The sequence below is a fragment of the Anthonomus grandis genome, chromosome 22 (genome assembly GCF_022605725.1).
Source record: "Anthonomus grandis grandis chromosome 22, icAntGran1.3, whole genome shotgun sequence".
In the NCBI taxonomy this organism is placed as follows: domain Eukaryota; kingdom Metazoa; phylum Arthropoda; class Insecta; order Coleoptera; family Curculionidae; genus Anthonomus; species Anthonomus grandis.
In genome coordinates, this window is record NC_065567.1 from 13,569,923 (window position 1) to 13,584,588 (window position 14,666).

Sequence of the window (14,666 nt, forward strand, 5' to 3'; positions counted from 1 at the left end):
GGACAAAACACCTTTTATCATTATCAAATGTTATTCTATTCTTTTGATAGAAAGGATGTTTCTATATTTACAAAATTAACACAATGAATTTTGAGAATGAACACTGACCCAAAAACAGGATTTTAAATGATAGAAAAATTAAACTACAGTTTCATTAGAACATAAACATTTATTTTTAATACACTGATTTCTCATAGGTATATTTTAATTTACCTTTTAACGTTACATGAATAAGCAATATAAAAAATAACCATAGGTGAAATGTGAAACATTCAGAAAAAAAAACGATCTAAAAAACTGTAACTAGAAAACAATGTTTAAATAAGAAAAAAACTAAGATAGCGAACATCCGCTTGGACTCTTAAGACCTAAGTTAAATAAAAATCTACAATGTATATTAATAGTGAATCTTGTAGATCAAATTCAATTATATCACACTCGATTGCCTTAAGGGCCCATTTACAAAAATACACTTTCAAACATATTAAGAATGTACAAGTAACAATCGGTAATCAAATTAGTTTTAATACAATAACTAAAGTTGGAGCCTTTTAAATAATAAATATACATGTTGCAGCCCGCTATCTTTTTGTACACGACTTCGAAGCCTTCTTCTAACGAAACAATCTTCTTTTACCTCTAATTGCGTACTTTTGCTCCTCTGTTAAAAATATTTTTAAATAGTTATGTACATCCCTGATAGATTGCGCGCGTGCGCAATAAGAGACATTTTATTTACACATCAAAAGTAATGTACTACAGAGGGCAATAAATATACTTTGTATTTATGAACACGTACCACATCAGTCTTAAATTAACATCATAGATTTAAGCGAAGCCGAAGCCTTCCGAACATTCATGGATAGCTTTTAATAAATAGGCCCTGAGTTTATCGTACGTCTCGTACACAGGAAGGTCCAACTGGTTGAAGCTGAAATTTAGAAAAAAAAAAACGCTTAAGTAAGTTAAATATTTATGTAAAATTAGTAGAACGTAAGTAAGACTATAATTTTTGCCAAAATAATAATTTAGGAACCTTATAAATTATTCACTTATTTAAATGAAACTAAATGTCAATGATTGATGACGATGTTAAAAATATACTCCACTAGATAAAAAATGTTTTATGAAACATATGTATACAATGATATGTTATGGATTTATTTGTTGTAAAGTAGGTTAAATTAATTTATAAGAAACCATGTTTTCAAAAATGTTGTAAAATACAACTGAACCAATTTAATGTGGCATTTGAGATTTGGATGCACAGTAGCAAGTTCTTGAGAGGTCATTTATATTGGTGCTTTTATCTTCAACTGGTTTACTTCTAGAATTAAAATAATGAGATGAATAGTGGACGGTGTAAAATATTGATAATTTCTTTGGTTTTAAAATGCTATTAAAAGTAGTGGCTGGTGAAGTTAGCATTCCTCTTGGGAAAGTAACTTAAGTTTTAGTTTTTCTTTCATTAGTCATTTTTCTTTTCTGAATAGTGATCGGCATGATTTTTTTTGGTTATCCCGATGATTTTTACTGAATATCGCTATATTATAATCCATTATATAATTTAAAAAAATATATATTTTTTATAAAATTGTAAGCCAATTTGTATTAAATAATTTTGATTTTTTTTTTAATTTTTAAGTTTTTTGGTACTATTGAATAGAAATTTTAATGCTGCTTACAATGATGTGTCACACGATGGTTGTTCCCATTTGACATATCAAAATAAGGTTAGCTGGAGGTGAAGAGATGATTGTGACAGAACTTAAATATAAAATTAAACCTCCCCCCCTCCTCCCTAAGATTGACGTGAGAAAAGAACTGTAAGAAAAGAACTAGAAGAAAAGAACTGTATAACTTTTTTTTACAGAAGAATTAACGAAACTGAATGTGAATACAATACATACATAAGTTTTATTTTTAAATACTTTTAGGGTCCTAACGGGAATCAAACCACCTTATTAATGAGCCATACAACAAATTTTATTTATTAAAAGATAATTTTTATTATTTACTATAATAAAAAATAATAATAATGAAAAAAAATAATAATAAATAAGTTCTTAATGCTGAACTCAGATATAAATAAATAAATAATGGTCTTTATTACACCAACCTGTACATAGCCCAAGTCTAGCTTAGGGCTAATCAACTTAACCTACAATTACAAGAACAAAAAATATATCCATTTATATAGATAGCAATTATGTAAACAAGCTATGACGAACCAAACAAAATATAGACATATTTCCCCTTAAAATATCAGGAGACTTTCTATAACTTAAGAAAGTGCGATTTTATATTAAAGACAACAGCGGATTTGCAGTTAAGCGAATTCGAAAGTTACTATACACTGAAACAGCGTTAAAAAAAAAACATCCGTAAAAATAAAGCAGAACGATAATGAGGAGATGATAATTTATTTATAGATTTTAAATCAACGTCGTGTAACGACAACTGAATTTTTCACAAAGGTAAGCAGGGGAGGAGGTACCAAGGAATTGGTGTATAAAAACAACCAATGAAAAAAAGAAAAAAGATTCTCTATACGCAACCATTGACAAGCACAATTTTTTTCTGAAAATCTATTATATCATCTTAAGTTAAAAATGAATCTATAGCACTGATTTTGAAGCTTCTGCAAAACGATACTAAACAGTCATCTAAACATGGAATGAGACTCGCATAATTTTTTCTTACTTTAAAATTAATAATACTTCTAGTATCGTACAACGGTTTGAGCGCAAAATAGGATCTTAAATTACGACAGAAATATGCTTTTTAAATCTCAAGTTATCCTCCAGAATTTCACCAAGATTTTTACGTTATCAACTCCTTAAATTGGATATAAATATAAACGCAGCACGTATATAGCAACTTATATTTTTTTGTTCATCGTTTCTACCGTACTCTTTGACTCTTTCGGTTTTTAAAAATGGTTTCAATGGTTAAGCCGTATATTAAATTAAATTATTCGATTGAATATAAAGATCATAATCGCCAATTTCCCCTTCTCAAATATGTGATAAACTGTTTGGTAAAATGCACATAATAAATACAATTAATCTTATATATTTTTACATAATTATAAATACATAGTTTAAGTTAAGTGAACCGTATATGTTGAAATCAAAATAAAAGTATGCTATTCCAGATATTCTAACAAAAAAATAAGAGAATAGCATTATCTTTTGTTAAGAAATACCTAATATAAATGTGTTTTTTATGCAATAGTGTATATAGATTTTACTTACCAAGTATGTGCGGACGGTAGCCGATCTGTTGACCGATCATCCCTATGTATTTGGAACTTCTGGACTCCATTCATGCCTTCAAGAGCTCCAAAACCTTGCAAAGGTACTTTTGAGGTACCTGTCACAAATTGCAAAAACTTCGCTCTATCAGCCTGATCGAATGATCTTAAAGCGCGCCAGAACCATTGTATCTGCAAAAAGAACAATAATATTAATATTTTTCAAAGTAGGATAAATCTTTCTTTTTTATTATGAACTTGCCTGCAACGAATTTGACAGGTATTTATGGTACTCAGTGTTAGCCTTTAGATCATCTATGTCCACGTTAGGAAGACCAGATATGAGCAATTCCAGCTCTTGCTCATTGAAAATAGATATCAGGCGCATAGGAATGATGTCGTAAAATCCATCTAAAAATGCGCTTAACCTGCAAAAAAAGTTATTGGTAATATTATTGGATTAATGAGGTTAATTGTTCTTACTGTTGCTTGATAGCTCCTGTCATTTTCATCTGACAAACAAGCCTGACGTACTCCATTTTATTTTCTTCGGTAACTGGAATATGCCTTCCATTGGCAATTAAATCTCTAGTCTCAGTTACACCAAATTCACTAATTTCAGTGCTAAAAGTCAGATCCAAGCCTAAGTTGTTCATATTATTTTCCATGAGGTAAATCAACCCACGGTAAAAACTGTAGTCTTCGCTCTCCATGTCAGTGTATTTAACTGGTATGCCCAAAATGTGTTTATAGAATGAACGGGTAAAGTAACATTCGAGCAATTTGTTGTCGTATATTGCCTTGGCTGTAAAAATGTTAAAATAGTAACAATACTTAATAACAAATATAAAACAAATTACCAATGACTCTGCCAACAAACTTGTAGTAGCAAAGATGGTTGGAGTTGTAGTGGCTAGCAGAGTTAATCATATAAGTAACTCTATCTCCAGGCGACACCGTAAACAGGGCATACATAGGGTTAAAAATATCCCTAGAAATTATCACATACCATTCCCTAAGAAGCCCTCCAGCGTCTTGGCCTTCTTCCTCTGAAAATAATATTAAATATTTAAAAAAATAATCGCCATAAGAGTAAAGAAGAGATAAAACCGGCAATTGTAATTACCGTAAAATAATTAAATGTACGTGATCAAAAGGTAATTATAGAAATTTATCGTCATAATCTCAAAATACTATTTTTTTCGCACCTTCAAAGACAATATAGAATCGATTTTTCCATTCTTCAGGTGCCCGCCTGAAGAGTTCCCTAAAAGAGTCCTCAAACACGTTATTCCTTCTGACGTGCACGGCAGTTTCCTCCCGGCGAATACCATGATCCATTCGTTCTAACTCCGTTCTGAAGTAGCGCCTCTTAATATCAAAATCCAAAATTCTAGTGTGATCAACCAAAACAGCGAAAGGTCCATCTGCAAGGTGGGCAGTACTTTGACGCAAAATCTGGTTGAGCACTGTGCGGTGTTTTTCGGCGAATGCCAAGAACTTTTGTTGTTCTGGTGTAACTTGACGTTGCTCTGGCTGACGATGATCGAAGTCGAACGATGCTCGTACAGTCTCATCCGAATTTAAAGGCTGCAATAAATATTAAAATAAGTTCTCAACTTACTTTTTACCGAAATCAAAATCTTACTGTAGATACATTTTCAGGACTGAATGATAAGCTTCTAGCACATGACTCTGATCCAGAACCAGTGCCAGTACCAGCTTCTCGTCTCTCGGTTTGAGGCTCATGGGCTGCCTCTGGATTTTCTTGGTTTTCTGTTGAATTACCTGCTTCTTCATCATCTTTTTTATCTTTAAAGGAAACTTGTCCTTGCTGTGGGGAGTGCACCAGGAAGAAAGCTTCTACCGTAGGTTGCAGGACTAAAACCGCATGGTGGTCTGGTGCATGTTCGAGTTCAAAAAGACATTGGCTAAGTGTTTCCCATAGATCTTCTAGTTTGAACAATTGATCACTTAAGGCAGCTAGATCCATTGGAAGGTTGTCTTAAAATTAAAACAATTTTATTGCAATACATACATCAAAAATAAAATAAAGTAGAAAACTAATTAAAGTAACAGTTAGTTTAGTTTTAATTAGGAACCAATTTAAAAAAAATAGATGACAAAAGTTAATTTAATTTTTTTAATATCAAGTGCTAGATTTTTTTTTAAATTGGTCCTAACACGAACTCTTAAAGTAAATAGAGTATATAAATAATAAATCTTACTTCTCTTAATGGAATTCTTAATGGAGTTCCGAATCTGAACGATCACCCTTAAAACCCGCAAAAAGAAAATTTGGCTGGAAGATTTTGAAATCAGAGGTACCATACTTGGTAACTGAAGCTCACAAGCAGTTTTTATTTTGGAAGAAGCAGTTACTATAACTTGTTCATTCGTAAACCTGTTGTAAATAACGCCCTTCGATGTAGAGGGAGTTTCTTTATCCTTTTCTTCCTTCTTTTTATTATTTAGCCCTGTTAAATCTCTAAGCATATTATTGATTTGCTTTTCAACTATAAGACCAATTTTTACAGCTCCGTTTACTAAAAGATTTAAAATCATAAAGCTCATATCCTGAGATGAAGCGGCAAGGTTCAAAAGCAAATTTGTGATAAACTCTAGACCCTCTTCTGAACAGTTTTTATATGTTATTACGTTAACGGCCAACGATAAGGAGTTAATTGGAGGATTATTCGCGATGTTCATACTTTCATTTCCATGTCCTCTTTTATTTCTAACGGGTTTAATCAATTCAGGCATACCCTGTGTAGTAACAGACAAAAGTTTTAACAAGTTGTCTGTTAGCTGTGTGTTTCTATGAATTGTAGGCGAACCAAGCATATTTAATAATCGTCCAAAAACAGTATTATCAAAAGTTAATGTGTCTTTATCAGCTATATTGATGGCAGTTAATGAAGATTTTTGCAAAGCCTTTCCTTTTCTATGTCCCATATTATCAAGTTTTAATAAAACATCCCAAAAATCGGGTGCTGAATAGTTATTAAGCTTAACTGGACCAACGTAATTTCTTTCTAATTGAGCATCTTCTTTAAAGATCCTTATTGGCAACATGCATGAAGGGAAAGTCTTCGCCAGAGCAGTGAATAAATCCAACGCATTGCGGCACACAATAGGGGCAGCTTGAGGATGAATGCCTATAGAATGAGAGCCTACAAAACGGTCAGATTTTTTGCCAGCGCCTTTTGCCACTAAAAATACATTGGCAGCACATCCTAAAGCGGCTTCCATCCTGATTGTCAACCAGTGACCCCCAGTGTTTAAGTGACGATGGTCCGTTTGAAGTTTGCTTGATAATGGGCCAGCTCGTGGTCCCTAAAAATAGTTAATTAAAAAAAAAACTAGCTTTTTAAAGATTTCAGGTTAATATGATTATTAAATGTAGCACACAATTTAACTAAACTTGTAGAAAGTGTTCATAGACATAAATAAATGTAAAAGAAAACAATAATCAAGATAATAGCAAGGAACGCCTTTGACAACACATACCTTTCTCAATGGTCTTAGCATGCCTTCATCAGGTCTTTCGTTAACGCTTTTTTCAACGACCGTAAGAAGTGCATTTATAACCCAATCCCTGGTTGGTCCATGATAGCATAAATTCCTAATTACCCTATGCAGTCTTAATTTATTTAAATGAGGATCGTCCGTGAACAATAGAATTAATAAGCAGGCAATTCCTTCGTGATCAAGAAGCTGACGGCCTTTAATTCTTGCCTGCAAAATAAACCGTAAGGGTTTTTCAATAAAAAAAAAAAACCGTAATAGTGAGAACCGTTAAAAAAAATTTTTTGTAGAAAACAAAAAAACATTGATTTAATGATAAAATAATACTGAGTGGCTGTTAATTATTTTATAGAATCTGGTAATTAAATATATTAATTACCTGACTAGTTGTTCGAACAGTACTTGCACTCATAAAATCTCTGCTCCATTGTGGCCATCCAGCCCGTTGAAACGTGATAGGCCTGTGGCCCGTTCTGCCACCTCTATTTTGTCTAATTATTGTCGGTAAGTTACTATGCATAAATCTCTCATGAGCCATTTGCCTGTTTCTGGCGTACCAGTCGCGCCGTAAGTGTTGCGCTTCTGCTGCCAGCTCTGGAGGAAGCGCATTTATTTGAGAATCTTCCATGTCAGAAAGTATCTGTAATAGAGGATTTATACATGTAAGAGAAATCTAAAAAAACTCAATGAATATATTGCAATAAAAATATTAATAGGGAAAAGAGAAACAAAGTTCTTCTATCACTAACTGTATTAAATACATATTTAACAACACTTTTAACACTTTTGTATAATGGAATATCTGAGATGAGTATTTTCTTGTCAACCTTAAATTATCAATTAAAATTCTTGTTTTTGTGAGCTTTTCGAAAATCCAAGTAGTAGCAATTTATAGAATTTACTAGTGCACAACCACAAATGTAAAAACTAATGTTAAATATAATGCTCAGGTCTTTATGATACATAACTTTTAATAATTGGTCTATAATTTTTAATAGTTAACTGTGGGTAAAATTACTATGATCACAACATGAATGATAATTCAGCCGATATTTTTAATATAAACTATAAGAAACAGGGCAAAAAAAAATTAATGGACAAAACTAAGTACATTATTAAGCTAGAAAAAAGTTGCAAACAAAAAAAGTTAAATGTTAAATATAAACTAGAAAACGAAGCAAAACTTAAATTATCTTTGCTAAGAAATAGTTAATATTATTGCGGCCCTAGAAATTATTAATATGTCAAAAATGGACGTATTAAATATATGAAATTTAAAAACTTACCATGGTTCTTAATGATGGCTGTAAAGTTTGGAAAAAAGCATGAGCATCAACCGGCTCGTTGGGTGGCGCTCTAGCGGCCGCCTGTCGCTGTTGTTCTAGTCTTTGCTGAGTTAGAACTTCCTCCTGTAATGCCGGCGGCAAGGCCGCCAAGAACTCGGGACTTACTTCTTGAGGTACCTCATTAGAATTAGATTCCTCATTAGTATTAGTAGCTGAATTAGTAGGTTCTGCAGTTCTAGCAGCAAGCCTTTGCTGTAGGGTTAAAATTCTATGTTGTTCAAGGACTTCACGTCTGATTTCAGGAGGTAAAGCCTCTAAGAATGAAGGATCTACACCCTCTGGAATTTCTTCATCATCTGGAGCACTACTAGGACCAGCGCTATTGGATGCCGTTGCTGCTAGTTGAATGGAACTGGCGCCTTCGCCGGCTTCTCTTGTTTCTGCAGGAGGCGCTAAATAGATTAGCAAGTCTTGAAAGATAAATCTTTTCTTTACAAATTTGGTTTTTTTTCTAAAAACCAGCAATTGACATGCGATACCATATAATTCACAGCAAGTTTAAAATATGGGTTGATTTCAATGCCTACTAATTTAAAAAAATAACAATACTGATAATTTACGTGAAATGTCACATATAATAATCCTACCGCTTAATGATTTTTACATGATTTTTTCAAAATGTCAATATGTCTTTATTTATCAAACAAACTTCTCTCTTTTTTAGCTGCGAAGATATTTCCTTCGTTTATTTAACATCGCTTTGTTCAAGTATTGTTGTTTTATTTTCAGCACACAACAGATTTGTTTTCGTGATTAGGAAACTTTACTCAAGCCTTATATAAAATGGAAGGTAACAAGTTTAGTTAAATATAATATAAATTTAACGAAACGAATAAATATAATATAAATTGCACGAAATAATGTATACCATATATGCACATATAAGTATCGGTCTTACCTGAGGGAGCACTATTTAGACTACTTTGAGGAGCATCAGTATCATCAGGATTATTTCTATTATCTTCAGGTTGCGTGTTCTGATCAGAAGAGCTACTGCTTGATTCCCCTTCGGCATGCATACGTTCAATATCCAAATGTTGACCGAATGCCGCTTCAAAAAATGTACGTAAAGACCGTCTATTACGGCGAACAGGAGACCACGGAGGTTCTTCGGAGGATTCGCTTCGATGGTAATCCCCATCATTAGACAGCCGCATTTCGAATGGGTTGAAAGACTCACTAAAAATATTTGTGTAAATTAAATTAATTATAATATAAAAGTTAGCTGTAGGTAATGAAATATATTTTTTTTAATAATGAAAAAATTTATGTAGTCTAATGTAGGACGGGGCTTTGAATAATTTGATTTTAACATTTCTACGGTTATATGTTTTTTTTAATAAACAAAAAATAGACATACTTGCTCTCAAGTTCTGCAGTACTTATATTGTCATCATTAGTTAGCCTTTCAATGGTGTCTGTGCCTCTATCACTTTGCACTTGAACGGCAGTACTGCTATTGCCATTTGAGTTATTTGAAGAATTATTTTCCTCAGGTAAACTAGCCTGCGAGTCAAAACTGTTGTCGTCTCTATTGGGTAGATAATAAGGTTGCAGAACTAACTCATCTTCATCCGTTACCCGTTGAATTGGTTCTATATTGTTTCTGCGTAGCTCAATCGCGCGAGCAGGTATGCGGTTTGCAATTTCTAAAAGAGCGACAAATTTGATTTATTTTGCATTATAGTTTTAAAACTATTACGGCTAAATACTTCCACGCCGAATTATGTAATAGACTAGTAAATTTATACTTACGTGAAAAATTTTCTCTGTTTTGTTCTACCAAAACGTCTGAAACGTCTACTGTAACATCTGCTGGGTGATGCTCACTGCTTCCATCTCGTTCTACAAAACCACTAATTAGTTTTTGCTCAACTAATGCTCCAAACATATAAATTTACCTCTATTTGAATCGCTGTCTTCCGAGGGGGAGTCACTGCGATATCGCTGTGGAAGAATGCGAACTATCATTGATCTCCTAGGATCATTCGTCTGCATGGTTCTTCCAGTGCTGTTATTAACTGGTGGTTGTTCGGTATGGGTAGTATCGTCGTCATCATTCCCTAAAGTCTGATCGTTTTCAACTTCATCGGCGTAATTGAACAAAAACGGTTGTGCATCCTCTCCATCATCTGGCAGCTCGGAGAGTAAAGAACTGTAAGTGTGGTGACTATCTTCCTTGTTTTCATTCAGATTCTCATTTTGAACAGGAACTTTCTTGCGATTTTTCGCTTCCTTTTCGTCTTCCTTAGCTTTTTTCTTTTTTAAGTCTTCATTCATGTGTTTAATTAAATTTGGCATAAGTCGATTACAAATCCAGGAAGCACAATCAAACACTGATTCCAAATCTAGTAACTTGGATTCCATATTCCACCAATGCACTACAGGAGGAACGTGGCTCAATGTGGCGGCCAGGCTTGGGCCAAATAAATATCCGCTTTGGTCAACAAAATCGATCTGTTCTTCGTTTGGTGGTATTATTCCAAAATTGTCCATAATAACCACCCTGGCTTGTTCTCTTGCAGCCATATCTGTAGGTGCAGCGAGAATATTGTTAGCAGTCATCATATTCGCCATAGCATGAGGATCTTGGGTGCCCAACAATCTAAAACAGTCATTCATAAAAAATAAGAAATTGAAAGCATAATTATTACCTTTGTAATATAACAGGTGGATTAGGATTCCGAGCATTGAGGAGATATTGATACCTTCGTGGTCGATTCGTCCTTTGTCCTCTTGACACTGCGTTTTGAGTGGCGTCCCCGTTGTTTCGTGATAGCAATAACGGATGAATGATAACTGAAAGAGAATAAAATCGAATTAATCAAATTAAAATCACTAATAAATGTTTTTTGTTACGACCAATTATTAATTTTGATCTAAATTCGCTACTTACCATGGTCTCCTGAATTATCATCAAGCATTGGAACAGTGAATCCATTCTCATTCCACCTTATCATTCTGGGTAGACCACTCTCATTTTCATTCTCATAATGTATCATCAACACATCTTCATCCCTGTCATTAGTACCCACACGAAACTCCCTTCCAGTTCCAAAATTATCATCCAAAGCTGTAAAAAATTTACAGTAAAATCAATTGTACTGCAACTTACAAGAAAAAAAAATGTTACTTCTATTTCTGCGCTCTCCTTCATTATTTTCGTCATCTTCGTAATTATTCTCATCGTCATTTTCATCGTTATCTTCCATATTTACATCTACTCCATCATCGTCCTCATCCTCATCATCATTATTTCCCTCCTCATCGTTATCGTCTGAAGGATTGGAATCTGACTCACCCGAATCTGTGCTCATTAATTCTTCCTAAAATATATTTATAAGCAATTAAATAGTGACTACTCTTTTCAAAATCAAGATTAAAGTAATGCTTACAGTTGGATCTCTATCTGTCTCAAATGCCAAAGGAACGACGTCATCGATATCCATTGCGTTAGCGCCTACGCGCTCAGTAGCACCATTTAAAATTTGTTCCATTATTTCTTCTAATCTGTCCCTATCTCCCTCATTCTCGTTAGGTTCCGTCGTAGCTTCAGATCGGTTATCCTCGGCATTTTCTGTGTCTTCTTCATCTATTCTGTTACTGGCATCATTTTGAGTGCTTGTCCCTGTAGAAGCATCTGCTGTGTTGCCGCTAGGCTGAAAAAAACAAAATGACCAACAAAACCCCAAAGTGAAATGAATATTAACATACCTTTCTTCCCTTTGCGGTTGTAGTGTTCGGACCAGGTTGATTTATTGTCCTAGAGAGAGATTCTAAAGGTTTCAAAGCAGCGTTTGCAGTAAAAGGAGTATACGGTGACGATAAGTCCAAATGGTGAGTAATCTTTGCCAAGTCGTTAAATAATCCTCTGCGAATCATCATCTGGAAAGACAAACATTCTAGATTTAATACACTTTCAAAGAAGTTAATATTTTAAAACTCTTCTAATCACTTATAAGCTGAATTACATCACAAGTAATTCTTTTATTTAAGGATAAATATCACAAAACATTCAAAAAATAGTACACATCGCAGGCCGCAGAGCATTTGACTTTTAAAAAATTTAGTTTAAGATTAATAGCATCCCGCTAAACTCTATGCAAGTTCTAATTTACTAAAATTTAAAATAGTCTTAAAAGATATCTTCGAAATCAAAGGACATAAATATTATAATTTATAAAGACCAAATGATTTAAACCTATACGGCATATTTTGAGTAACCTCTACGAAGCATACAATGTAGCCTTATTTATCACGAATATTAATATTAAATTTAGGAGTGTTAAGTTACCAGCTCTGTACTATTAAACACAAAATAAGAAACACGATTATAACTTACCTTAATGATGTTGTTAACCGGCGTAATATTACTAGGCCCTCTTGGAGGCACAGGACAATTATCAATCATAGTAGAAATTATTGTACAAATATGTTGAATTTGGCTATGTTTCTCGTGAGATTCTGGCATAGACACAGCTCTGCCTAGAGCTGCTTTAACCTCTGATACAAGAGTTAATTGTGCTTCGGGTGCATGGTTAGAGGATGCTAACGCAGCTATAAACATTCTGCACATCGTGGAACAATCAGAATCGGATAGGTTTTCAGTTTCAGGTAGGATTTTATCAAATATAAATGCCAAAGCGGATGTGTTTTCTTTAATTAAAGGCTTGTGAATACTAGCCTTATACGTATATTCGCTTATTAGCTTGGCAACTGGGCAGTAAGATACCACAGCATCTGCAAGAATTTTTAAAATTACAGATTTTGGTAGCATTGGTTTTACCACATTAGATTCTTCTTTCTTATCAGAAGTGGTTTTGTCTTTCTCTTTGTCTGCAGATTCATCCTTGGAAGTAGCTTTCTTTTTTTCAGTGGTTTTAAACGATCCCGCAGTACTTGGAACATATGATTCTAAAAAAATATATTTAAGAAGATATAAAAATTTAAGTTACAATCAAGTTTTAAAAGTAAAAAGTAACATACCATCATCCTTGACTGGCTTATTAGGAGTCTCAACTTTCTTAGTCAGAGGTTTTAAAAGTTCGTCCAACAAATTGTATAAAACGCCTATGGACACTTTGTCTTCTAATGGGGGTGCCTTGGCTCTCTGAACTCTATTAAGTGGCTCCACTCTCAAGGGAATGGCTACATCAATATTATATCCAAAAACGGAAGTATCTACTCTTAGGATTTTTCTAGACACCTCGTAGAACGTGTCAGGGTCACGGGTAACTGCAGCTCCGAGTTGTCGGCACAAATATACACAGTCTCTGTAAGGAGGTGGAATTGTGCTTAATGCTCTTCCCCGAATAACTTTTTCCATTGCGAATTTTAATGTGTTTGGCTCTTCTAAAGCATGCCTGATCAAAATTGTCGCCAAAACTCCAAAGCCTCCAAAATCAGGTATATAATTAATATTTAATAGACATTTAATGCCTCCCGCTTCAACGAAAACCTTAGCCATATCATAATTGCGGGTAAATCTTACACATAGTTGTAAAATAGAGTGTAAAACATCTCTTTCTAAAGAAAAGTGTAGCAAACGAACACACACTTGTAGAATGGACTTTATCTGGACTTTTGAGAGTTGTGCGACTGGAATACACCTGCTGCGTTCTTTTTCTGTTAAATCACGAAATAATGGATTTTCAGGTGGATCTTCATCAATATTTTTGCAACTACTATGGTTTACACTTAAAAGGCTCATTGCAACAGGTCTGTTATTTCCACTTTCTTCATTCATTTGAAGCATGTTTGGAAAAGTAATAGTATATCGTTTTCGTCCACAGGTAACTTTCACTTTCTGCTCACCAGCCCAATAAGCATCATTTATAATCTGGAATAATAATATGGAATATAAATGATATACAGGCAGTCCCGGAAAGTCTGAAAAATCTGTCGTATTCAGGTAGAAAATAAATAATATGGAACTAATAACTTTCCTCTAAAAAAAAGAAAGTATTGGCCCTCTCTGCGATGATACGGGCCCTTAAAGACGCCGCTGGAAATCGGTTTTTCTTGAACAACTTTTTGAAGTACTTGGTATAATTTAATATATAAATAATAAAATTTTACGTGATAAATACTACTAAGGATCTCTTAAAACGGAGTCCTTAAAACACATTTACCTTGTTTATTTTACCAGGGGTGGACTAGGTTGTACTTTATAATGCTTAAATTTTTAGCTCCAGTATGATAAAGACTCTCAAATAATAAATATAGATAGCTTGAACCTCATACTAGATAAAATGTTTTATACATTACTGTTTTATTTTAATTAAAAAGAATATGTTCATTTTTTCTACCTGATCCGAGGGATTTCCCATTTTTGGGATATTCTGTGTACACTGCTGTCATTTCAAAAGAAATCACCCCTAAAAAACACGACGTTTAATTTTATATTTGACAAAGTTCTGTCAATTACATCCTCACCTCTAGCTAACCTCAGCAGACAAACACTTGCCAATGTTCGTAAGGATTTTCAAAACAGATTTTATTATCGTCTCGCGAATAATGGAGCACATTTTACGCAC

The 14,666-nt window shown here is 33.7% G+C and overlaps 1 protein-coding gene across 7 annotated transcripts in view; it reads right to left on the reverse strand.

The window, feature by feature from the left end:
- Positions 1-149: 149 nt before the first annotated feature.
- The window catches only part of LOC126748112 (E3 ubiquitin-protein ligase HUWE1), a 62,267-nt gene continuing 47,750 nt past the window's right edge, over positions 150-14,666 (reverse strand). For 5 of the 7 annotated variants that reach the window (XM_050457126.1, XM_050457124.1, XM_050457122.1 and 2 more), the window contains exons 14-35: positions 13,117-13,969; positions 12,473-13,044; positions 11,845-12,015; positions 11,526-11,789; positions 11,264-11,456; positions 11,027-11,203; positions 10,785-10,929; positions 10,032-10,735; positions 9,886-9,975; positions 9,491-9,779; positions 9,029-9,309; positions 8,071-8,522; positions 7,164-7,424; positions 6,767-6,994; positions 5,485-6,592; positions 4,905-5,260; positions 4,465-4,846; positions 4,117-4,305; positions 3,740-4,061; positions 3,519-3,684; positions 3,258-3,448; positions 150-931 (exon numbers count right to left, since the gene is read on the reverse strand). In XM_050457126.1, coding sequence (XP_050313083.1) covers positions 829-931; positions 3,258-3,448; positions 3,519-3,684; positions 3,740-4,061; positions 4,117-4,305; positions 4,465-4,846; positions 4,905-5,260; positions 5,485-6,592; positions 6,767-6,994; positions 7,164-7,424; positions 8,071-8,522; positions 9,029-9,309; positions 9,491-9,779; positions 9,886-9,975; positions 10,032-10,735; positions 10,785-10,929; positions 11,027-11,203; positions 11,264-11,456; positions 11,526-11,789; positions 11,845-12,015; positions 12,473-13,044; positions 13,117-13,969 — 7,497 coding nt within the window. In that variant the 3' untranslated portion in view covers positions 150-828. The remainder of the gene's footprint in view (positions 932-3,257; positions 3,449-3,518; positions 3,685-3,739; positions 4,062-4,116; positions 4,306-4,464; positions 4,847-4,904; positions 5,261-5,484; positions 6,593-6,766; positions 6,995-7,163; positions 7,425-8,070; positions 8,523-9,028; positions 9,310-9,490; positions 9,780-9,885; positions 9,976-10,031; positions 10,736-10,784; positions 10,930-11,026; positions 11,204-11,263; positions 11,457-11,525; positions 11,790-11,844; positions 12,016-12,472; positions 13,045-13,116; positions 13,970-14,666) is intronic. The other 2 variants (XM_050457123.1, XM_050457125.1) reach the window with 2 other exon arrangements.